General features: G+C 48.9%; 2 protein-coding genes across 9 annotated transcripts in view; one reads left to right on the forward strand and one right to left on the reverse strand.

Moving 5' to 3' along the window:
• The window catches only part of ABL2 (ABL proto-oncogene 2, non-receptor tyrosine kinase), a 93,726-nt gene extending 78,242 nt beyond the window's left edge, over positions 1–15,484 (forward strand). For 6 of the 7 annotated variants that reach the window (XM_036344434.1, XM_036344436.1, XM_036344437.1 and 3 more), the window contains one exon: positions 361–10,026. In XM_036344434.1, coding sequence (XP_036200327.1) covers positions 361–2,084 — 1,724 coding nt within the window. In that variant the 3' untranslated portion in view covers positions 2,085–10,026. Of the gene's footprint in view, positions 1–360; positions 10,027–10,071; positions 10,240–12,105; positions 12,197–13,285 lie in introns of those variants that run through there. The other variant, XR_004973391.1, reaches the window with a different exon arrangement.
• On the reverse strand, positions 11,953–21,565 carry TOR3A (torsin family 3 member A). 2 transcript variants are annotated; one of them, XM_036344448.1, is made up of 6 exons: positions 21,246–21,565; positions 20,250–20,363; positions 19,381–19,646; positions 17,794–17,966; positions 13,116–13,240; positions 11,953–12,724 (listed from the first exon to the last, which is right to left on the reverse strand). In XM_036344448.1, the coding sequence occupies exons 1-6, from the start codon at positions 21,535–21,537 to the stop codon at positions 12,474–12,476; spliced, it is 1,221 nt and encodes a 406-aa protein (XP_036200341.1). In that variant the 5' UTR covers positions 21,538–21,565; the 3' UTR covers positions 11,953–12,473. The 2 variants fall into 2 exon arrangements, with proteins under 2 accessions (XP_036200341.1, XP_036200340.1); XM_036344447.1 differs by having other exon boundaries at positions 17,794–17,972.
• Between the last annotated feature and the right edge of the window lie 1,803 nt (positions 21,566–23,368).

Genomic DNA, 23,368 nt, shown 5'->3' on the forward strand with positions numbered 1-23,368 from the left:
AGCTGTGCCTCCACTCCATTCCCTTAGCCCCGGATTCCCAAATGCTTAGCTTCTTTGCAGTTCTGACAAACACTTCTTTAGTGAACCTGATATTGAGGGCAGTTTGTATGGTAGCTTTTGGAGAAAAGATGAAGGCCGAGGCAAACACCAGCAGGGTTTTTCTCTCCATTTACATCCCATATCACATTTGGAATACTGATTAATGTGAAAGGGTAATGTATGTATTGGTTTCCTCTGGGTCTGGCTATCACCTGGCATTTAATAGATGCTGACAAAACTCTTACAGTTCAGCCTTAGTAACTCAAGTGTAACGGAGTGCCTGCTTGTCTTTCACATTACTGATTGGCCGTTTCTCATCAGGGTTCATTAGAAGTGCACAGGTCCCCAGTGGGTCCCCAGCACTGCCTCGAAAACAAAGAGACAAGTCACCCAGCAGCCTCTTGGAAGATGCTAAAGAGACGTGCTTCACCAGGGATAGGAAGGGAGGCTTCTTCAGCTCCTTCATGAAAAAGAGAAATGCTCCCACCCCCCCCAAACGCAGCAGCTCCTTCCGAGAAATGGAGAATCAGCCCCACAAGAAATATGAACTCACGGGTAACTTCTCATCTGTTGCTTCTCTACAGCATGCTGATGGGTTCTCTTTCACTCCTGCCCAGCAAGAGGCGAATCTGGTGCCCCCCAAGTGCTATGGGGGGAGCTTTGCACAGAGGAACCTCTGTAATGACGACGGTGGCGGGGGTGGGGGCAGTGGCACTGCGGGGGGTGGGTGGTCTGGCATCACAGGCTTCTTTACACCACGTTTAATCAAAAAGACACTGGGCTTACGAGCAGGTAAACCCACAGCCAGTGATGACACTTCCAAGCCTTTTCCAAGGTCAAACTCTACATCTTCCATGTCCTCAGGGCTTCCAGAGCAGGATAGGATGGCAATGACCCTTCCCAGGAACTGCCAGAGGTCCAAAATCCAGCTGGAAAGGACAGTGTCCACCTCTTCTCAGCCAGAAGAGAGTGTGGACAGGGCCAATGACACACCTCCCAAAAAGTCAGAGGAAGGTACTGCTCCAACCAGGGAGAGACCAAAAGCCAAACTTTTGCCCAGAGGAACCACAGCTCTTCCCCTAAGGACCCCCTCTGGGGATCCAGCCATTGCAGAGAAGGACTGTCCAGGGGTGGGGGCAGCTGGAGTGGCAGCTGCCCCAAAGAGCAAGGAGAGGAATGGTGGGGCACGCCTTGGCATGGCTGGAGTCCCAGAGGATGGCGAGCAGACAGGCTGGGCTTCTCCAGCCAAGGTTGCGGCCATCCTCCCCACCACTCACAACCACAAAGTGCCCGTCCTCATCTCCCCCACTCTGAAGCACACTCCAGCCGACGTGCAGCTCATTGGCACAGACTCTCAGGGGAACAAATTCAAGCTCTTATCTGAGCATCAGGTCACATCCTCTGGAGACAAAGACCGACCCCGACGGGTAAAACCAAAGTGTGCCCCACCCCCACCACCAGTGATGAGACTACTGCAGCATCCGTCCGTGTGCTCAGACCCCACGGAAGAGCCGGCGGCCCCGGCTGCCGGGCAGCCCACATCAGAAACACAGGAAGGAGGGAAAAAGGCAGCTCCAGGGGCAGTGCCCACCAGTGGGAAAGCTGGGAGGCCTGTGGTGCCTCCACCTCAAGTGCCTCTGCCCACATCTTCCATCTCGCCAGCCAAAATGGCCAACGGCACAGCAGGTACTAAAGTGGCTCTGAGGAAAACCAAACAGGCAGCTGAGAAAATCTCCGCAGACAAAATCAGCAAAGAGGCCCTGCTGGAATGTGCTGATCTGCTGTCCAGTGCCATCTCAGAACCAGTGCCCAACAGCCAGCTGGTGGACACTGGGCACCAGCTGCTTGACTACTGCTCAGGCTACGTGGACTGCATCCCTCAAACTCGCAACAAGTTTGCCTTCAGAGAGGCCGTGAGCAAACTGGAACTCAGCCTGCAGGAGCTGCAGGTGTCTTCAGCCACTGCGGGCGTGCCTGGGGCAAATCCTGTCCTTAATAACTTACTATCGTGTGTACAGGAAATCAGCGATGTGGTGCAGAGGTAGCCACTGTTAGCCTGCTCCTCCTGGAAGAGGCACGCGTTTCTGAGGGGACGGGAAGGGACTTGTTTTCCTGTGTTCTTGTTTTCAAAAAATGAAAGACTGATACTTGAGTGTGTTTATGTGAAGTACCTCAGCTCTCTGAGATCTCACGTTTACAGGTTCATCTCAAAAATAACAAAAAGCAAAGCTCATAGGAGAGGGAAATTGGAGGGGGCTGGGCGGGGGTGGGCAGGATTGGAAGCTGCACTGGATTATCAGGGAATGTGTGTATGTGGTGCCATGAAGAACCAAACCCAGCCGTTCTGACCTGGGTGCCAGGTGGCAGACAGGCTGCCCTTGGCCGTGCCGGGAGACTGCCCGACGGGCCTGGCTGCGGCTCCCGTCTGTCCCGCACAGGGACCTGGCTAGGGCTCCGGGAGGTACTAATGATTGTGTTCACCTCACCCAGGGAAGTCAGTGGGACAGAAGAAAGGAAAGCTGGGAAGGTGCTAAGTGAAGTTTCAGCCAAGGCTCTTGGAAGCAGCTATTAGTCGTGCTTCCCCAAGGTCACTTGCTGCAGCAAGAACCGCAAATCAAATTGCTGGAATGACACAATCGGGAAAGGTGACCCTGCCTGTTGCTCCTCTCCTGTTTTCCATTGGTGTGTTAATTGGAGCTGGAAGTAAAGAAATCTAGGAAGTACAGTCAGGGAGCTTGAAAGCTCCTAAAATCTCACATTGATCAGCACAAGTCACTTCTCCCAGTCTAGTGTGTGATTTCCTAACAGACCAGGATTATAGGGGTCTCTAGTGGTTCTTCTCTGGCCCCTGCTGGGCAGGCTGTCTTCCTTATTCCTGGCTCTTTCAGGCATTAACCAACATTGATTTTGAAATTAGTGGTCATGGACAGGTTCTCACAGGGAATCCTTTTCTGATACAGTGCCCCTGCATACTGACATGCTAGTCAAGGACTTGGGGAGTTGTGTATTTTGTTATCAACTAAATATCCAAGAAAGGGGCTCTTCTTGGAACCCAACAGCCAGGCCCAGAGACCAATGACTGAGGAGAGGCTGGTTTGGTCCTAGTGGCTGTTTCTCTGTACCTCTCCCTTCATCACCTTAGACCCAATCTGGGTAGAAAGTAGAGAGAAGCACACACACACACTCTGGATTTCAAATGAATCACCCTAAATTATTCTCACATGCCTTTCTCCTTTCACAGTCCCCCCTCCCTCCATCGTTGTGCTTGTTTGTAAAGATCACATTGGGAATATTCTTTGATATTTATTTTAATATCATATTTTAAGAGTGTATAATTGAAGGAGCATGTTATTTCTAGGGAAAACCAATTAGATCCTGGAAATCTAATGACTTAACCCTCAAATATATTTTGCCTTTGAAAAATAGGCCTTTTCCTTCCCTACTCATTACTTAGCTTTCATTATTATGGAAGCTAATTAGGATCGAAGGGAGCTGAATCTAATCGGTAGATGTTATTAATATTCTCATTATCAGGTCTAATCCCAGTTACCACTTCATTCTGTTTTTAAAGCTTTGTGACTCCCTCCCCAAGGAGAACCCAATACAAAAAAATAAATACATTATTTTTTTCCTTCCAAAGGAATATTAACTTAGGAAGATAGGAATTCAGCATTGGTGAGCAGTGAATTTTCTTCCTGCCTCTGTCATCGATCCACTGTCAAGCCACAGCCCCGTCTCTAAATCTGTTAAATGCAGGTAATGATACGTGTTCTCATGGGTGTTTCACAAATAAGGGCGTAGTTCTCCCTCTGAGAGCCTCCCTACAAAGCTATTCAGTGCAGTGGTGTTATCGTGAATGGTTTTTCAGTCTCTTCTGTGCTCAGTAGCAAGTCATGAAATTTAGAGCTGTTGAGATTACATTAATTGGGCTAGAATACTAATAGGGAAAAACTATGTTTTAGACAGAGTTTGACATCTTTGACCAAGGAGGACATTTAGTTTTCATCAGAAAGAAAGGAAACCTTGATTCTTATCATGGCTGCTCCGAAAGGAGGCCCAGGCCCAGGGAAGGGTGTGAAGGGAGGGGCAGTCCTGGGCATTCCTTGCTGGGGTGGGGGTCTCTGTCTGACACGGAAGATGCAGCATAGGCAGCTAGTGATGTGCTTCGTCTCCTGGCAGCGGTTGGAAGAGAAGCTCGAGTTCCTTTCAGCGTGGATTTGAAGACCAACAGTCCCGCCCCTATCTCCTTCCTCGCCACTTCCCTTCATTATACACTGCCGTAAACTTGAAATCGTTTTAGCAATTAGCCTTTTAAGGGTGGGGCAGGGAAAGCTAAAACTTTAGACTATTTTATGCTGCTTTTTAAGTTTATCCTGTCATTATGGGATGCCAGTTGAGGGATTATAATTGTTTTTCAGGGGATTTTTATTTTTTTCTAAGCACGGGATCTTTCATCGAGAGCTCTGAGAATAAGCCTTGGAGGAACACTACTGAGTGTATTTAAGCTCCAGATTTCTCACCGAAATAGTCTTGAGGGTGGGGGCTGTGTCTTACTCAGGGGAGGCACCTGGCTCTAGCTTGCCTACAATAGGTGCTCAGTAAGTTAATGATTGAGTTTTTTCAACACTGTCAATAGTAAGATTGACTTTTGCAGCACCCCCATCCACATGATGCTTGAACTGTGGAACTTCAGGAGGTGAGAGCTCAGGGTTAAGGGTTAAAGAGGCACTGTCAACTTACAAAAGTCTAATAGAGGTTTTTCCTTTTTCTACTTGAAGAGGACCAGATTTAAAAAATAACCTTATGTAAATTTAAAAGTTTGAATTCAAAGCAGAGAAAACTGCTTTTTAGAAATTAAAAATGTAGTTGAATTCTAATCGGTTTAAAAGCAAAGCAGAGAGCAGGGGCAAAAAGACAAAATGTTGAAAACTTTCTAAAGTTATACACACACGCACACACACACACCCACACACCCCTTTGGGCTATGACAGTTTGAATCCTTTCATATACAGATAATACAATTTCAACTTAGATTTCCTACCTTAAAATGTAATATTTTGTGTAGAATACATCTTTATTGTGCTTTACATGAAGTATTTTTTTAAAAGGCTTTGTGTAAAATTAAAATGTGTGTATTTTCTATTGACTGCCCTCGTAATTTTCAGAGATATAGCCTTAAAAAAATTGGCCCTAAGAAGTTCTTTCAGTGTTTTTCCAGGTGACCTCTGCCCATTGAGGTCTTTATGTGGAGCCACTTGCCCAGCTGCATTTTGGGTTTTAAATTAGAATTTTCTTATAATTCAATTGAAAGTTGACTAATAAAATAGTGCCCAGTTAATAAAATATGCTCTGCTAAGGCATAGCCCATATTTATTTAAGGAGCGTCATGGAGCTTTTGAGTTGAGGATAGAGTATAGTCAGTGATTAAGAGTTCAGCCTCTAAAGTCAGTCCAGAAGGCAAGTCATTTAATCGTCCTGAGCCTTAGTTTCCTCATTGGAAAACAGGGATAATAATAGTAACTACCTCAGGTTGCCATAAGGATTAAATGATAATATATGTAAGATACTTAGCTTCAGTGCCTGGCACATACTGAGCACTCCATAAATGTTAATGACCACTATTATTACTAAAAAACTTAGTCCAGTGACTCTCAGCCAGGAATGTGCAACAAAATCCTCTGCATTTAAAAACAAAATAAAATCTGATGCATTGATCAGAATTCCCAGTGGGGTGAGGGCTGAGCCAGTGTGTTTTATAAGAACCCTGCCAGGTGTTTCCGACACTTGTCAGCATCCCGCTTTTTTCCTTATAGCTTAAGATTGGAAGAGAAGACAGTTACTCGCTGTGGATCTCAGCAGTTAATTAGTGGCAGAGCCAAGGCTACAGTTCACTCTCTTGATTTTCTGGTTGTGGGTCCCTCCCCACTCCTGCTGCCTTGTGAGACACTGCAGAGAAAGTGGCTCAGCTGGACAATCAGTCTGCACAGCGCTGCACACCCTAAAGCACACGCTCCTGGCACCCTCTGACCTTAAGGGGCTTGAATGCCGAGTGATGGCAATACTAGCAAAGCAGGCAACCTGTAGACGTCAGTAACTTAAACACTGTGTGGAGTCATTCTTTGGGACAGAGCTCAGCAGCACCGCGATCTGCACTTTGTAATAAGGAAATACCAACTTAAGTTCTACAACCTCGTCCTACATTCCTCTTTCCTCAGAAAATAGCAACATAAAATTGTATTTTGTGCCATTTTAATGATGGAGATAATGTATGTGAAAGCACTTTGAGGAAAAAGTATCAGGTGTAATATAACTATAAGGTCAGATTATTAATGTCTGTTAAAAGTTAAAGCAGTTGGTTACAAGCTGATCAACTTAACAGGCTTTTACCTGTGTGGGGCCTGAAAATGCAGATATGTAAGCAGTCACCTCTGTAACTTACGGCATTTATAAATATGGAACTGCTAAATGACTGTGTGCAGGTTCAGTAAGTGTTTTACTGAAATTGTAGCTCAGTGTTGAATCACTTCAGAAAACTAGGGACCAACTTTCTGGTTTAATTATAATCATTAAAAAGTAACAATGGGCACTCACTCCACAACAGAGAAGCTCTTCCAGGCACCTGACTCAAGAAGAAGGGGGCCCTGTTGGTTGTGAGCCTTTGTCCGCTACGCGTCCAGTCATCTAGCATCTAAATGGGGCGGCAGCAGACACATTGCCTGTTGATGTTGACAGTGTCTTTTTTAACCTGTGTCCTGCGTGGGGTTTTTGTTGTTGTTGTTTTCCTGCGGGGCAAGGGGTTTGGGGGTGAGAGGAGATTGGATGGCTATAGAACCAGAGCGTTTTAGGATTTCCTATCAGTTATAAATGAGCTTGACATTCATCATCCATGTTTATTTTTTTCTAAGAAGAGTAGCTGAATATAAGTCACCTGTTAGATGATAAAATACTCAAGAGTAGACTGCATTGGTGGCCACTTTGAGTGACAGCTGCACTGTATTCTGACATCTCCTATTCCCTTCCATGTTTGCTACTGATGTCATCACTGCTCTCAGGCTCTGCTCCCACATTGGGCTGACAGGATTGTTTTGTTCTTGATGACTTCTGGGTTTCAGCATCTTGCTTGCATTAATTTGGGATCCATCTCTCTGCCCTTAGCCTTTATGACCAGTCCTCTTTATGTAGGTGGGTCTCTAGACAGAAGTTTCTAATGTATTTGTTAATAGACTCCAGCTTACTATATCTCTGTCATAGCTTCTGTCAAGCCAGTAGCGCGGTTCTTTTGTAAATCCCTGATTCAGTTTGAGATCTGTGGGAGCAAGAGAGAGAGAGAGAGAAAGGCAGCCCCAAGGGCACCTGACAATCCAGGGAAGTAGCTGGTCGCCAAGGCCTCCTCACAGAGGAAGGCCTTGGGCTGGTTCTAAAACGTGTCCTACCATTAACAGGATATTTATATCCTTGGGGTAGAGTTTCAGTTTTCCAACTCCCAGACTTTAAAAAAAATCTAATGTAAGGCTTGCTTTTTCGGGCAGGTCAATAGTGCCTGGTGTAACAGTTACCATTACCTGCTCTGTTACCATGGGCCTCCACTGCCCACCCTGTTCTCCTGTGTCACTGGGGAAGCATGGGTGATTTCAGGGCTTCTCAGTAACTGTTTTCGCTCCAGCCTGCCTTTCGTGGAGTTTACTGCAATGTCCAAAAAGATGAGCTTCTGTTCTGGTCCTGCTGCCTTTGATGCCACCCACCTGAGGTATATATTTTATATCTTGAGAAAACGTGTATGCAAGATGACTCCGTGTCCTAGATCCAAAGGACAGGAAATTGGGGAAGGCTTCACCTGTGATTATCAGGGTAGGACAATACCATGCTGCTCCCCTGGGGAGGAGGCCTGGCAGCTCATCTTGCTTTTAGCTGACTTGGGAGGTGTGGAGATGACTCTGAGAGGATTGTGCCTTCAAGGATGGGTTTCATGTGTTCTGCAGAGGAAAAGACTTGTCATCCCAGTTGAAGTTGCAAGTTGCTGAACTGGTAGAAATGAACATGCTGGTTGCAGTGGCTCAGAGCCCTGGTCAGGGAGAGTCCCCATTTGGAAGTTCTCCCCACACGGGCCACTGCTCTTCTCTCCGTCCTGCTGGTGAGTGGGGGAAGGATGCTCTAACTGCACCCTTCCCTCCCTCCAGGTCACTCACTCCGTTGCCCCTATGTACCATTATACATTTGAAATTGTTTACCTCTCCTAGAAAAAGTGTATCCTTTAACCTCCTCATTGCTGAGCAACCTGAACACAGTAGCAAGGCCTTGTTAACTCAACCCGCAGTCACAAGTGGTGTGTGAGCAGATCTTCAAACCTGCAGACCCTCTTAAATCGGGTGGGGAACCTTTTTTCTGCCACAGGCCATTTGGCTATTTATAACATCATTTGAGGGCCATACAAAATGATCAACTTAAAAAGTATGTTGCTATGGAAGAGCTTCTAGATTTATTGAATTTTTAGTCCCGCCTGTGGTTGCCTTGGAAGGGCCAGACCAAATGGTACGGCCGGCTGTTCCCCACCCCTGCTCTGAGGAAAGGATGGCTCCTGTAAGTTGAAAGGCTAGACCAATACTGTCCGTAGACCACACCTTATACCGCCCTGTGTCTGTTCTTTGTTCATCGTACTGAAAGCAGCAAGTTTCTGGGTCCTACATGTCACTCATACTTCTGAGCTGTACACACAGGGCTTGAGGTCTTAGAGCATTCTAGTTAGTTTTTTTGGATATAGTGGAAATGAACTGTCAAATGCTAGCAGACTTAAAGGAAATACAGTGTCTGGTTGGAGCTTGTTTAGATTTGCTTCTGAGTCTTAAGATGGTTTTAAATCTTGTGTTTAAGCACAGCAGACTTTAGTTGGAGAATGGGACTTCTGGTTAATAAAATAACCGTGTGTCAGGATAGTTAATTTCAGCAGTTATAACAGTAACACAGGTATGCCAGATGTCTTCAGGATTCAGAAGATATTGCAGGAGCGGCGTTGCATCCCAGCCACTATTCTGTATGGTTCTGAGTGGCAGCACTGCCCAGAGGCAGAGATGCTTCTGGTAGATGAGGCCTGGATTTTCTCCATTGACAAGCTATTTTACACGATGGCCACTGTTTTTGGAACTCTTTTATGAGAGAAATTTTCAGAGATTTGGAGAAGTCACCTTGATTAGGCTGATTGTCCTTCAGAGAAATTAGTATTCAGAAGCTGGAAAGGACGATGAGGTACTCATAGCTATTTAGGGCGTATGCTTGAAAACCCTCACATCTCAGGTCTGTGTAGAGGGAACATGCCATGTCCACGTTATGTGCGTACCCTGTTGTCGTGCTAAGAAAGGAGGGGTAAGAAAGGGAGTTAATCCAACCCTGGTTGGTGTGTTTGCCGAGAACAGGCTGCCTGAGCTGTTGGTCTGTGCTCAGAGCCTGTCTCCTGGGGGTACCCCATACTCTTCCTTCTCTGCAGTTTGATTCTGTGACTGTCAGTGGAGGAACCCAGTTTTATGTTCACTTGGCAAAAGTAATTTTGAATATTTTGTGGTGGTTGACAGAATTTTGTCCTAAAACATAGGCTTCAGATTCTTTAAAACTTGTTCAACGTTTATACCAAAGGTCACGCTCTGCAGGTGCACGTGTGTTGGGTGCACATGAGGGTGAGGTCTGGAGGGCCTGGCACTGTGCGCGTTGCTAAGGGAACACAGTGAGACAACACGGGATTTAATGAAAACACATCAGTCATGGGTCACACTGCCGGTGTCGTCAGGTGTTTGCTCTTGTTATTGTAATATATTTTCAGGTGTTTTGTTTTCTAATTTAATTCTCTCGCCCTGTTGTCTGACTGTGAACTGCTAACAGTGTTAAACTTGATGTAAATAAATGAGGCCCTTGAAAGGGGAATGCTGTCTGCCTGTTGTCTCACAAGGCTTGCCAACTTGTGTTTTATTTTAATAAAGGTTGCAATATTTTATTGGCAAAGGAGGCTTTTGATTGGAGTATTTCTCCCATCGTTTTAACTGACAGGGAGTCTGAGCAGTTTGTCTCCCTGTGTGGAACAGATGTCTGTAAGGTAAAGAAGCTGGGTTTAGCAGTCATCCCTCTGGTACATGCTGTAGAATGTCCTCTGTGGGGTGAATACTTCTCCTTTGATGGATTCCAAAGGCATCGTCTGGAGCCCAGCTGGTACATCAGGTGGGTAAGTGTGTGTGTGTGTGTATGTATCTGTCTGTCCGTCCAATGTGAGGTGACTGTAAAATGAGACGTAATTCTTTCCAAGTCCATTTTGAGGACAACTACAAATAAGTTCTAAAAGTGTTTTGAGCCCAAGCAGCACGAAAAGAGTAAGTAGAACCTCACAGGGAACATTCTGTTCTTTTTTGACTTGATTTCAGAGTATTTTAACAGTGAGCCATTGCTTTTAGATGTCATGTTTCATTGGGTAAGAGTAGGGTGCGCTCAGGTGGTGCCCCGTGAGGTCATTAGTGGCTGTTAAACATCAGCTTGTAAACTCTCACTCCACCTGTTTTGGTTTAGTTCAGGAGAACCTTGTTCTAGTTTTCAGAGAAGACACGTTGTGCTCTTCGCCCTGCTTCGTATTACAGGGACAGTTCCATACCTGAAGCTGTGGCATTTGCTGAGGAAATTATTTTATCCTTTTATTTTTGCAGAGGAAATCTGGAAATTGTTTTAGAAACAAGTCATTGAAGCACAAGAGCTGGAGTCAGACTGCCCGGGTCGGACTCCCCTCTCCTGGCTGGAGCTCTGTGACTTTCCAAAGACATCTCACCTCCCGGAGTCCAGTCTTCTTTTACCAAACAGTGAGGGAGTTGGTCCCTAAGTCACAGTGTTCAAGATGGTATGATTGTAGTGCTTAGCACAGGGCACAGCACACGGTAAGTTCTCAAATGTTGGTCACCCAGCCAGGGCTCCATAAACTAGAATGGAGGGCAGCCTTGGCTTACAGTGTGTCAAAACTGACAGCAGTTTTACTAAGCTTTTAATTGTTCTGTTACCCAAGCACTTGATCAGTATGAACCAGTTTAATCCTCACAGCAACCCTAGTTGTAAGTTGTGCTCAACTTTGACAAAAGTGGAAACCAAGATTATGCTGGGGTTAACAGCTTCCTATCATCGCCCAGTGGCATGTGGCTGAGCCAAGGCACTCGGGCCCACAGAAGTGTTCAAAACCACGGAGTTCTGCTGTTTGCCTTGGTTCCCGGCTGTAAGAGGTTTAGACCTGTCGTTAGGACATGAGACACGGCTGGCCAGTGCTGAAAGGATGTCAGCTGTGACTCAAACCTGACGCTATCGAATGTACCTCTTACAATGTGTATTGCAGTTTAGAGCTGGGTATGTCAGAGGGTCGGGTGGCCTGCACATTCCTCCCCAGATGCTCTAGCCTGAGACAGTGAAGACACCGGCCCCATCTAACCGGTGCAGTTCGGTCAAGTTTACTTTTTATTTGACTGTTTATTGGGGATCTGCTGTGGCTCGGGCTGGGTGCTCCCTAACCAGGAGGCAGCTATTTGAGTGAGTGAGGACTATGAAGTGTCCCGTGGGGGGAGAAAGGTCTGTCGCTTCACCTGGGCTCGCGGGGAGAAGGCTGGGGAGGGCTTTAAATGAGGCGACACTTGATGACAAACCCAGCGACCTGCGTGTAACTCCGAAGTGTGCGGGGGAGGAATGTGAGCACTCCTCTGTGTCCAGGGCACAGTGTGCATGTGGCCATTCAGTCCTTAAAAATGCCTTTTCAAAGCTGGGAGCGTGGAGCGACATTTTCTTACAGAAGAGCAATATGAAGGAAGCTTTTTCAGTACGAAGTTGAAGTAAACCGGCAGACCAGACATCTGGAATTTTGCTGAGTGAACAGGATTACTAGGTCCTACTAAGAAAGTAGGCTGAAGGTTTTAGCAAAATAGAAAATTTTAATATTTACATATGGCACAGTGATGTCAAGGCCCTTAACTTTAAAAATATTTTTTTTAACCTGCAGAACAAATCTCAGCCTACACTGACATGATTTTTTAAAAAATTATTCTGTACCTTTTTTTTTTCCAGCCCGAGGCTCTCCCCTGCTGTGCTCACAGATATAAGTGGCTCAGCTTCCCTCTGAGAGTAGCGACCGGAAAGGCGGCCCCACCCGCCACAGGTAAGAGAACTCCTCCTTTTCCCTCCTGTCACTGAGAATCCTGCAGCCTCAGGCCTCACACCCAAGTCCAAGCAGCTGCAGGCAAGAGCAGAGATGCTAAGAAGCCCCTGGGATGAGTTTCTCTCCCACCTGGTGCTCCCCAGCCACCTGGCCCACATTTTGGAATGTGGCTCTGGCTTCTGATTTAAGGCCTTTTATACACCACGTGTGTGAGTGCTGGGCGTCTACTGACCCCAGCCAGGGTCCTGTTAGGCAGTTTCAAGTTTTCATCTTGCTCTCAAGGCAGGAAATAGTTAATTCTCTGGGAAACAGATTTGCATCCCTGAGAAGAAAAGATTTGTTCCTCTTTGGGGACATACACCATCATCTTGGCAATTTCATCCAGTGCCTCTTCTGTATACAGGAGCTCCTGGCTCAGGAAAGCATCACGTGCACACAGCCTCACGTGGTGGTACTCCAGTGGCAGGAAGGGGACAAAGAAGTCAATCAGGTTTTCCTTCACAAGGCGGCTGTGGCCAAAGCCACTGTCTGAAATGAAGACCACAGTTACATGGGAACCTGAATCCAGCTGGAGGGTGAGGTGTCCTGACCCTAAGGCCTGGGCAAGGCTTGCTCTCAGGGCCACTCCAGGAGGACTGTCTGCTCTAGAAAGGGTGCCTGGGCTGACACTGGATGTGTGCACAGATGCGGCAGAAGTGGGACATGGCAGAAGGTAGAGCCACCTTCCCTCTGACTGGAGGCCTAGCCCCAGGGTCCACAGGCCACTGCCGGTATCCCCAGGGCCAGGGCAAACTGCTCTCAAAGCATTTTCAGAAAAGGAGTGCAGCTTTCTTGGCATTTTTCTTGTGCCTCCCTGAAGTTGATGAGATGATTACAAGGTGTGTCCTGTGGTCCTGAGTACCCGGTGGGAGTCAGTTACCTGTGGACGCCACAATCTCAGCCTGGAGGCCGGACTCCAAGTGTTCCATCGTGATATCTTCCCGGGACCATCCAGCCTTCAGCAGACCCAGGACCACCTCATTGATGATGTTGCCTCCAAGGTTACTAAAAGAGACAAGAGCTTGTTAACAGTTTCATCTTTCTATTTAGGCTTCAAGTGGATGGCTTGACACTGAGGCCACTGCACTGGAAGAACAGAAGCTGAGGTCTGGGGCCGCCTCCTGCAAAGGTCTGTACAAAAGAGACATTGTCCGGTCTTGTCACCCTGCCTTGCTCCCTTTTGACAAACACAGACTGCTGGGTGCCGGGAGCCCAGGGGGGTGCTGAGGTTCTCTCCGTTGACTTCCATGTGTATGTGACTCCAGGACAGTGTGGCAAGTGCTAATGTAGGAGAAAACTTCAGAGGGAGGGGAAGTTTAGGAGGCACAACTCGAGGGAGAGTGAGAAAGGTCATTAAAGAAAACATCTGTTTGCCTTGAGCTGCCTCGCCCTAACGGAAGTGGAATATAGAAGGATGGCGACATGTGCCTGTGTCATCATTAAGCAACTAGAATTTCAGGTCTGAAGCACAGGAAAGAGGACTGGGTTAGGGATATGGAGAAAAAGGATGAGAAGAAATCTTAGTGGCACCAACAGGGACGCTGGGAAGGAGACGGAACACCTGGAGTTGGCAGGGCTGCCTCTCTCTCTTCCCTCCCTTCGGGCTCCTGCAGCTCCTAAACCAGCCAGGCTCTCCCTAGGAAGCTCTGCCTGGCTCTCTGAAGCTCCCAGGTACATTAACTCAAGTGTCTGTTCGTTTGAGTGCGGCCTGTGTGCCAGGCTCTGGGGCACAGAGAAGCAGCTGACTGGTTTCATCCATGCCTAGCAGGTAAGCTGACCATCTAGCCAAGTGATCCAGTGCCTCCTTGCCCAGCTGGCGGGCCTGTCAGCAACAAGGGGAGTCCCTGTCCCATTGCGTAAGTTCAGCTGCACGTAGGGAAGCTTCTGCCCCAAGGCCTGCCAGGGAGGTCATCGCTGCACACGCAAGTGGCTGCACTTGCATCGGCTGAGATAAGACCTGCCCACAGATTGCCCCATCAAGGGCAAGGGGGGCATGTGTAGGACTTGCGTACGTGGCCCCAGGAGCACAGATTCCAGTGCCTTCCCCGTTTCTGCCCGAAGCCATCTACCTGACACGAAGTTTCTGGAGAGCAGGAGCTTAGCCTGTTTGTGACCACCGTGCATAGCACATGGCAGGCGCTCAGTGGATAGTTTTGTCTCCACTTCCCTCCAGATTTCTCCTCCTGTTTTGTCCTGCAGCCGCCATCTCACCACGACATAACCTGGGCCCCTTCTCTGTTCACTCTCCTTGTCCTTAGGAGCTGCTGCGTTGGCACCAACTTTAGACAGGGGTTGCCTTCCTCAACCTCCCAGGTCACCTGCTGACAGGGTCTGAAGGGACCGGTCACCTCTAGAGACTAGCCCTGGCTCTGGGGTAGGGCAAAATGTAATCTCAACAGCCCTCAGAGCCCCACAGGCCTTTCCAGAACGCTCATCTCTGAATCCTCATTTGTAGACAACTTAAGATACCCTCCTTAGGTTCTACAGTCAACATACATGCATTTTTTTCTTCACTGGGGTACAAGTCCTTTCTCTTCTTTTCCTGACAACAGTGCAGAGAGAACAGCCATGAACGTCCCTCTCTACCGCTGCAGTGAGAAGTGGACAGTCCCTTTGCTCTCGGGAGTTCCAAGGTCCTGCCTGTGGCCACCTGGAGCCTTCCATGCTTGTAGAATAGGTGGAGGCAGGCAGTGTGAGTGTTCTGGCCCAGAAGACTCGGCTCTGAGGGCTGAGGCAGTCTAGGCCCCCACACCCTACATGTCCTGTTTCAAGCACCACCTCCTTCTGCCTTCATACTCCACACAGATGGTGAAAAACCACCACCAGCTTACCTCCAACAGCAGCTCTAGGAAATGTTTCAGGATGAAACTGCTGTGAGTTGCTCAAACTAGAAGTTTCAATCAGCTATGTTTTTCTTTCAGATAGAGGAGTCCTTACACATTCTAGAAATCAAGCCCAGAAACTTGTTAAAGAGAAAAACCAGAGTCACTGTGCTAAAAGCCCCATGGCACCAAGCCTGGACTTCTCTGGTCAGTACCAATGAGGTAACCTGTCACAGGCCCTCTTCCATCACCAACGGAAGCTGGCCCTGCCAGAAACAGTCCTTTGTTTTGCCAGCTTTCATGTCCTGCCCAGTTTTGCTTATAAAAAGCATTCGTTGTCCAGATTCTCAGAGCATCTCTGTTGACTAGATGGGATGCTGCCTGATTCAGGAACAGCTTAATAAAGCCTATTAGCTCTTCAAATTTACTCAATTGAAGTTTAGTTCTTTAACAGATTTAAATACACTGTCTTTCCCTACCCATCACTGAATAACTGAAACCTTCAAGGTTTAAAGGGTGGCAACCTTGCTGGCCCTTGGGTGGTGGTATCTGGCCCACCTGCCACCAGTGTGGTATCCTCCTCCCTGAGGGCACATAGGCCCACAGGGTGCCTTTTCCCTGCCCTGCCTCCACCATTCATGGTCTGTCTGGGTCACTGGAGGGGGAGGCGGGGGAAGGGCATGGAGCGGGGGTGTCAAGACCAAAATACTACAGTGGCAAACATTTACATTTGTTTAGAGATACAGCAGGGTCACCTTAGAAATCCTGGCACAGGTGCTGAGAACTGGGCCGAGCCCATGTGGAGGAACACTCAGCTGCAGCCACAAGGCAGAGTTGGCTCAGGTGAAGGGAGAGGAAGGAGAAGCTATGCACAAAGTCAAAGGATTTCTACAAAAGCAAAAGAGAATCACGAGCTGGTCACCAGAATCCTTCCATTGGCGAAGGACTGGTGTCTGCGTTCAGAGGGTTCCCTGGACGCCCACCACCTGGCAGGGCTTAGGTGGAGAAGCCATAAGGAGCCTCCAGGCTGCCTCAGAAGGTGGTCAATAACACAGAGCCAATCATATCAGCAAACCTGCTTTTCTCTTAAAACCACCTTGGTCGGCCTCCTGCCCTTCACAGCTCATCCTTCACACTCTCCAAACCTGTATGCACCCTAAAGCTGGGGAAAATCCCCATAGCAAGCATGTACTAGCATGGGGAGGGAACAACTGGTTTGTCTTCCACTGAGTGCAAGAAGCGGCTTGTGAAGCATTCCAGTTGGGCCAACAGGGACCCAGACTTTAACAGACCTTGGGCAGTACATTCCCAGTTGGAGCCTCCATAAAATAAGGTTGGACAAGTCGCTTTCTAAGCCTGTTTTCAGCATAGCCTTTTCCAGAGCCTGGAGCACAGCACAAAACAGGAAAGGTCCTGTGTGGTGGGTTTGCAAATAGAGAGAGACAGAGCACTTCTCATTCAACATATGATCCCAGTGACTTCCTCTCATGATCAGAGAAGAAAAAGACTTTCCAAGGATGGGGAGAGAACACACCATGTTGGAGTTAGTAGGAAACTACCCTTTGGGTCTACATTAAGAATTTTCCAAGGTAGTTTGTACTTGATTTGGAACTAATTTGCTGACTTGAAAATTTAATGCCCTACTAAGAGGGGATTCCCAGTATATGAATTACATTTCAAACTATATTCCAAAGTTACAGTGATACTGGCATAAAAACAGACCATAGATCAATGGAATAGAACACAAAACTCAAACCCACATGTATATGGTCAGTATATGACAAAGGAACCAAGAATAAATTAATGGGAAACTAGACCACCATCTTATACCGCACACAAGAATGGACTCGAAATGGATTAAATACTTGAATGTAAGATCTGAAGCTCTAAAATTCCTAGCAGAAAACTTAGGTGGTAAGCTTCTTGGTCTTCCTAATGGTCTTTTGGGATCTGACACCAAAAACAAAAACAAGCAAAAATAAGTGCGACTACATCAGACTCAAAAGCTTCTGTACAACAAAGGAAACCAACAAAAGGAAGAGGCAACCTACTGAATTGGAGAAAATACTTGTAAGTCATATATCTGATGGGTTAATATCCAAAATATATAGAGAACATAACTCAATAGCAAAAAAATACACATCCCAAACAAGCAGATTAAAAAATGGGCAGAGGATCTGAATAGATATTTTTCCAAAGAGGATATACTGATGGCCAACGGGTACACAAAAAGGTGCTGAACATCACTAATCATCAGGGAAGTGCACAATGAGACATCACATACCTGTTAGGACGGCTGTTATCAAAAGGATGAGGTAAATGCTGGTGAGGATGTGGAGAAAAGTGAACCCTTGTGTACTTGGTGGGATTGTGGACTGGGGGTCTGGGGAATCCCACCATCCTGAGAACAATGTGGGAGGCTAGATGAGAGGCAGCTGCTCTTCCCCACGCCAGTCCTCTGACTGAGTTTGTACTTAGCTGGCCGTGGCGGGGGGTGGGGACCACAGTCCTTCAGAAGTGCCCTGGGGTAGAATCGGGGCAGGAGCCAGAGACTTAAGGCTACCCCCCCGCCCCGGGCGGTGACACCCCAAGCAGCTAGGTTTCTATGTTCTCAACTACAGTCGTATTGGTTTCCCCTGTGGAAAAGGGTCTGCAGTCTAGGAGAGCACAGAAGCCCTCTATGCACACACAGCACCCAGACAGAGGTTCTTCCTCCTGGTTTTCCTCAGACCTTACCTGAGAAAAAGAAAGATGGTTCTCGAGGACTCAGCACTGTGGTTCTCCAGGACCTGGCGTTCCAGATGTGGCCCGAGGGCCTCCAGCAGTCCTGGGTGCAGCTTCTCAGCCTCATCAAAAATGAACAGGGTCTGGTGGCAGTGCTCCTGCGTCTTCCTCACCTGTTCTGTCAGCTGCTCCTGCACAGAATACAGGGAGCAGCTGGGGACCCCTGGGAGGCACATTCAGCCCGGAGGGCCCTGGTGAGGCCCCTTTTACCCTGGGGAAGCACCTGCAGTGGATTCCCTCGGGCTAGGTTCTACCCTGGAATTACCAAATTCAAACTGGTGGAGGTGGGGCTAGCCTGGGAGAGGGAGAAGGTGAGGGCCTTGCCTGCCCTTGGTAACAGGCCCTGCTCCCTCCCCTCCAGGAAGAGGTCCCAGAACTAACAGCCAACTCATCCTCCCCAAGGGGTGGGAATCAGGCTCTGATACAACGGTCATAGGTAGAGACAAGCTCAAGTGCCAGAGGCGGCCACAGTCCCATCTTGAACTTCCTGGAACAGAGTGCCCACTGGGCTAACTCAGGGAGGAGCCTGGGAAGGACCTATCTGGGTCTACTTGGCCTACTTGGAACTGGGGCTCCCCATTCAGGCAAGAATAGTTCTCTGTTGAAAAGATGCCACTTTGTGGGGTTCACCAGATTAGGGCCAGCTCTGCCCCACGGTGGGGTGTTTTAGCAGAGCCCACACTCACTGTTGCCTCTAGCCTTCCTGGATCCTGACTTCAGTGCCCTGTGACCTGAGTGTGTGTGTGTACGTGTCATTTTTCATGGTGAGGAAGCCACAGTCAAAGTCAGCTAGGTTTTCTGAGAAGGCCTGGCTGACCAGCTGCCTGCCCTCCGAGGCCACACTGAAGCTGCCAAGTGACTCAGGCGCTCTCTCCTCAAATGCTTACCTAATCTTCCCAGGTTACCGCATTCCAAATATTGGACCTGAAAGCCAGAGACAGACACTCACCTCTGTCAGGCTGCGGTAGGGTTTTGGTCATTGTCCAGCTTGCTTTAAATACTGCATCTCAATTGAAGAAACCCAAAATTGAGCAGCAAAGACAATTTTTGTCCTTCCACTTGTTGGGGGTAATCACTTATGATATGAGAGACTTCTTTTAAAAAACAGGATTTGCAACTTTCCACTCTAATGACAGTGACATCACACAGCATAAGGAAAGGCTTGCAGGAAGCACACCAAAATGCTAACTGCCTGTGTGCGTGGGGAGGTCATGATAAAGCCTTTGCCTTCCTGTATTCCACTTTTCCTGTGACTTCCACTACTATCACAGAAAATTAACACGCGGAATCTTTTTAAGCTCCGTGTCTGTCGGGGAAGGGGACAGCTCGGGACGAGTGGTGTGGAACATGTCTGTCGTCCACGTGTTCAGGGCCTCATCTGTGTGGAGTAGAGGTTTCTGTGGGTTACAGGTTCTGTTGAAATGGACCCTGTCCCCCAAACCCCACACCTAGGCTTCTCCAGGGCCCATCGCCCAGCACAGAGGGCTGCGCCTCGGGCCGTCCAAGCCTCACTCCAGCCCCAGCACTGCCCAGCCTCACCTTGTACAGGTCCACATACTGGGGGTGAGGGAAGTGGATCATGGTGATGAACACCTTGACACAGTCACTCCTCAGCCCGTCCCGGTACAGGTTCTCTGCCAGCAGCCGTGCCACGAAGTTCTTGCCTGTGCCAGACCAGCCGTGGAACGACAGAGCCAGGGCCTTGTCTGGCCGGGGCAGCTCCAAGTAGCTCTTCACTGTTGTCAGGACCAGATCCTGGGCCAGATGCTGGCCGTGCAGTCGCACACTCAGGTCCGATTGTAGGCCTAGGGGTAGGAAAGAGGAGGCCACAGTGAGAGGTGCACACAAGTGCAGTCCCCACCAGGCTCAGCAACAGCCGAGAGAGTGAACACCTTTGAACATCACTGAGGTGGGATCACTTTGGCCTCAGAACAAGCCACTGGGCACACGTAGCAGCAGAAGGGATCCGAGGGCTATTTTCTGAAGAATTTGAGAAGTCACCATTGAACTTAGGGAGAGAATGGATTCATCCTTTCTGAAGGCCCTGAAGACCCCCAGAATGGTTGGGAGAGTCCTATCTGGAGGAGGAACCTCACACCCCATGCTCGTGGTCACTCCCACCTGGAAGTTTCAGAACTCGCTATATATTTCATGGAACACTCTCATTTTACTCATTTTAACTCAATTTAGTAGACACCAGTTGGCAGTGTGTGCAAAATCTTCTGGTAGGCTCTTTCTCCTCTCAGCCATAAGGCTGCAGAGTTTGGAGATGGGGGCCATGGTGGGGTCAGGAGAGTGCTGCCAGCTGGGGGAAGGATGAGGAAAGGTTCCCTATACCTTAGCCATTCCCCTGAACTGCCTCCCCTTCCCACAGATCTCTATCCCCTTAGAGGTATGCAAGGTCCAACCTGTGAAGTTGTTGGAGACCCTGCAGTCCCCATGGTCACAGCAATCCCGGAAGCTGCAGTACCACGTGGTCAGGATATCCAGGTACTGCTGGCCCAACAGGGGAAGGCTCCAACCTGGAAAAGGGGGGGCTGTGAGACACACACACACAGCATGGGGCCCACAGGGAGCCTGCCCTCCCTGCCCACGTGGTTCTTCCAGTCCTTTGCCCTCTCTCCACAGCCTTCCTCTCGCTGCTCTTCCCTGGACCTCCCTTGTGCCTGGGTACGAGTGCACACCTCTAGCTTTGCTATTGATGCAGCTCCAGGAAAGCCTCGGTTGACTAAACAAACATGCCCTAGGCACTGTGCCAGGGTGGCAAGGAGCCCAGAGCCCGCCTGCGAGGAGCTGGCCACCTAGTTGGGGACAGGCAGCTGGTGATCATCATTCTTCCTACTTGCTCTGGATTCCAAATCTGATCATAGCCAAACCCAAAGGCCTCTCACTCTTTTGCCAAATATTAATTTAAATATACCCAGCATTAGCAAAAACAAAGGCCATACGCTGGAAATTAGAAATCTTTAAAGATGTGTAGAGCGCCATTACAGTACTATTACCAGATCTAGAATTGTTAACAGAGACCGGAAAAGCCTCAGAGATCATCTGGTCCACGACAGGGACAGAATGGGAACTAGAACTCAGGTTGGGACTCCTGGCCCAGGCTCCACCTCCGTCAGCCACAGAGGAGGAAAAGGGACTTGGGGTGTGCCCAACGGGACTTTAAGCCATCAAGGAGTGAGCTGTCTGGAGGAGTCAGCTACCAGCCAGGTAGACGAGGACAGCCAGGCCCATCCTCTAAGACGGCTGTACCAGGGGTGAGGGTGGCAGGGGCGAGGCTTCCTGGTCCTCCTGGGACTGGGCAGCAGAGTCAAGGTGGCTGCTAAGGTGCCTGCACGGTGGTCCTGAGGCTGCTGGCCCCGGGCAGGTACGCTGGGGCACATCTCACCCCCGGGTCTTACCCAGGGCCCCCGCGGGGGCCTCCTTGTCCAGCGAGCAGGTCTTGGGCCACACACGGCAGCTGAAGAGCGCCCAGTACCGCCTGGAGAGGGCGCCGGCCGCCCTCACCCACTTGCCCAGGTCCCGGAAGGGGAGGGACGGCCAGGCTTGTCCTGAGCGGGGCTCCTCGGCCTCCTCTCCGGGCCCAGCCGGGTCGTGAAGCTCCAGTGCGCCTGCCAGTGGCGGCGGCGGCGGCAGCAGCAGCAGCAGCAGCAGGACCCTGAGCCGGAGCTGGCTCCGCAGGCCGCGAGGCATATCCGGCTGAGCTCCCGCTGCTCCGCGCCAGGCCTCGCTCAGCTTGTCCAGTCCGGGCTGCGGGAATCCACAGGCACCGGAGCTTCCCTTCCGAGGCTGAATCCAGGTCGGCTGGGGATTGGAGTTGCCGCAGGAACCGCAGCCCCACGTGACCCGGGGCGAGGCGGTGCCCCACACCGAAACCTAGGCTGGGCGCCGCCCATCCCAGGGGCTGGCGTCCAGTCAGCGGCCTACTCTGAGCTGACTGTGGCCACAGGGGTGAAGTGGAAATGGCCCGTCATCACCCTATTACTTTCTGGCAGCTCTGCGGGCCCACGGAGGCCTACCCAATGTGGGCACCCTCTGTGCCCACCGGTGCCAACCTGTTAGAGGAAACCGGAGCACCCACTCACCAGAGGCTGGGTTAGGTCCGCTGCGTGGAGAGGAGGCTCTGAGAGGGAGGCCTGGCTCCTCCACGAAGGGAAAGGAACATGGCAGCTCGTCACCAGCAGGTTTCCTCAGCTGGGCAGCAGCACAAGCGAGAGGAAGCTGTGGGCTCCCATCTGGAGATGTGGGTTTTGGAAACTCGCAGAGTCATGGGGAAATCATAAGGTCTCATGTCGATGTAATCAGGTCTCATTAAAAAGCAGCACTGTGGAATTTCCGAGGCTATGTTTGCAATTTTTAAGCGCTTGTGACCATGAGCAGCTTCTGACACCACTGGCAAAAGACCCGAGGGCCGTTCCCCAGCCGCCTTTCCCATACCACGCGCATCCTGCCACGTTAGATTTCAGAAGAGCTGAAAGCATTTTTCTGTCGCCTGACTTACTGAATTCACTGGCCTACAGCCACCTTGTCTTAAGAAACTGCTGTCTAGAGTCCAGGGGACTTGGCTACTGTCCTAGGCTCAGTGGCTCTGAGGTTGGACTCTCCCGCCAGTAAAGTGAATCCTAGCGCCATCTCTCACTGACGTCACAAGCAAATCGATTCACCTGTTCCTCCCAGTCTCTGCTCCTTCCTCAGCAGCTCACCGGGTCTGCTTTCAGAAATCGGCAAGTACCTTAGTTAGGATACCAGAGCCAGATTGTAGAGTACTGTTATCTAAGTATATTGTACATCTTAGCCACTCAGAGTGATGTCAAAATTGAACCCAAACCTTCCAGAGAACAGTGCCCAGTCCACAAGTCCAGCTCACGAAACCCTTCAGGGGACACTTACCAAGGAACATGCTATACTTCCTCAGAAATTGAAAACATTAACTCATTCAGTAAATGTTCGAGTGTGAATGACAATCTAATATGCTGGTTAACTGGCCCCTACCATTTTCTGTATGTGACCTTGGGTGTTACTTAACTGACCTGTGCCTCAGTTTCCTCACCTATAAAATGGGGATAAAATAGCCAGTTTATAGAGATGCGGTGAAGATCAATGGGATAAATTCAATTACACGTTATCTTTCATGATCACATATGCCTCACCCTGGACGAGGCTCTGGATGAGTACTCCAAGTCTGAATGGCTTTATTTGTACTAGTGAAGTTTACATGTGAATGTATGGTGATAAAATTATTAGAATTAACCTGTGTTTTTTTTAATCCAAATTTTAAGACTGGAAATAATAATCTCTTTACTGTAACTTTCATGTAGCACTAACTGGTAATTTCTGAGATATTCTGATTTAAATTTTACATTTCATGGGAAATAAAGTAGGTAGATGGCAAATTCTTGGACAAGCAACTTGATTTCAAGAAGACATTTCCTTTTCTAAAAGGAATAGAGCTAAACATTTTTTCACCAGAGTCAGTACCACATAGAAACAATGAATCAAAATGAAAAAGAGCCAGGCCAGTGTT

The sequence above is a fragment of the Myotis myotis genome, unplaced genomic scaffold (genome assembly GCF_014108235.1).
Source record: "Myotis myotis isolate mMyoMyo1 unplaced genomic scaffold, mMyoMyo1.p scaffold_m19_p_18, whole genome shotgun sequence".
In the NCBI taxonomy this organism is placed as follows: Eukaryota; Metazoa; Chordata; class Mammalia; order Chiroptera; family Vespertilionidae; genus Myotis; species Myotis myotis.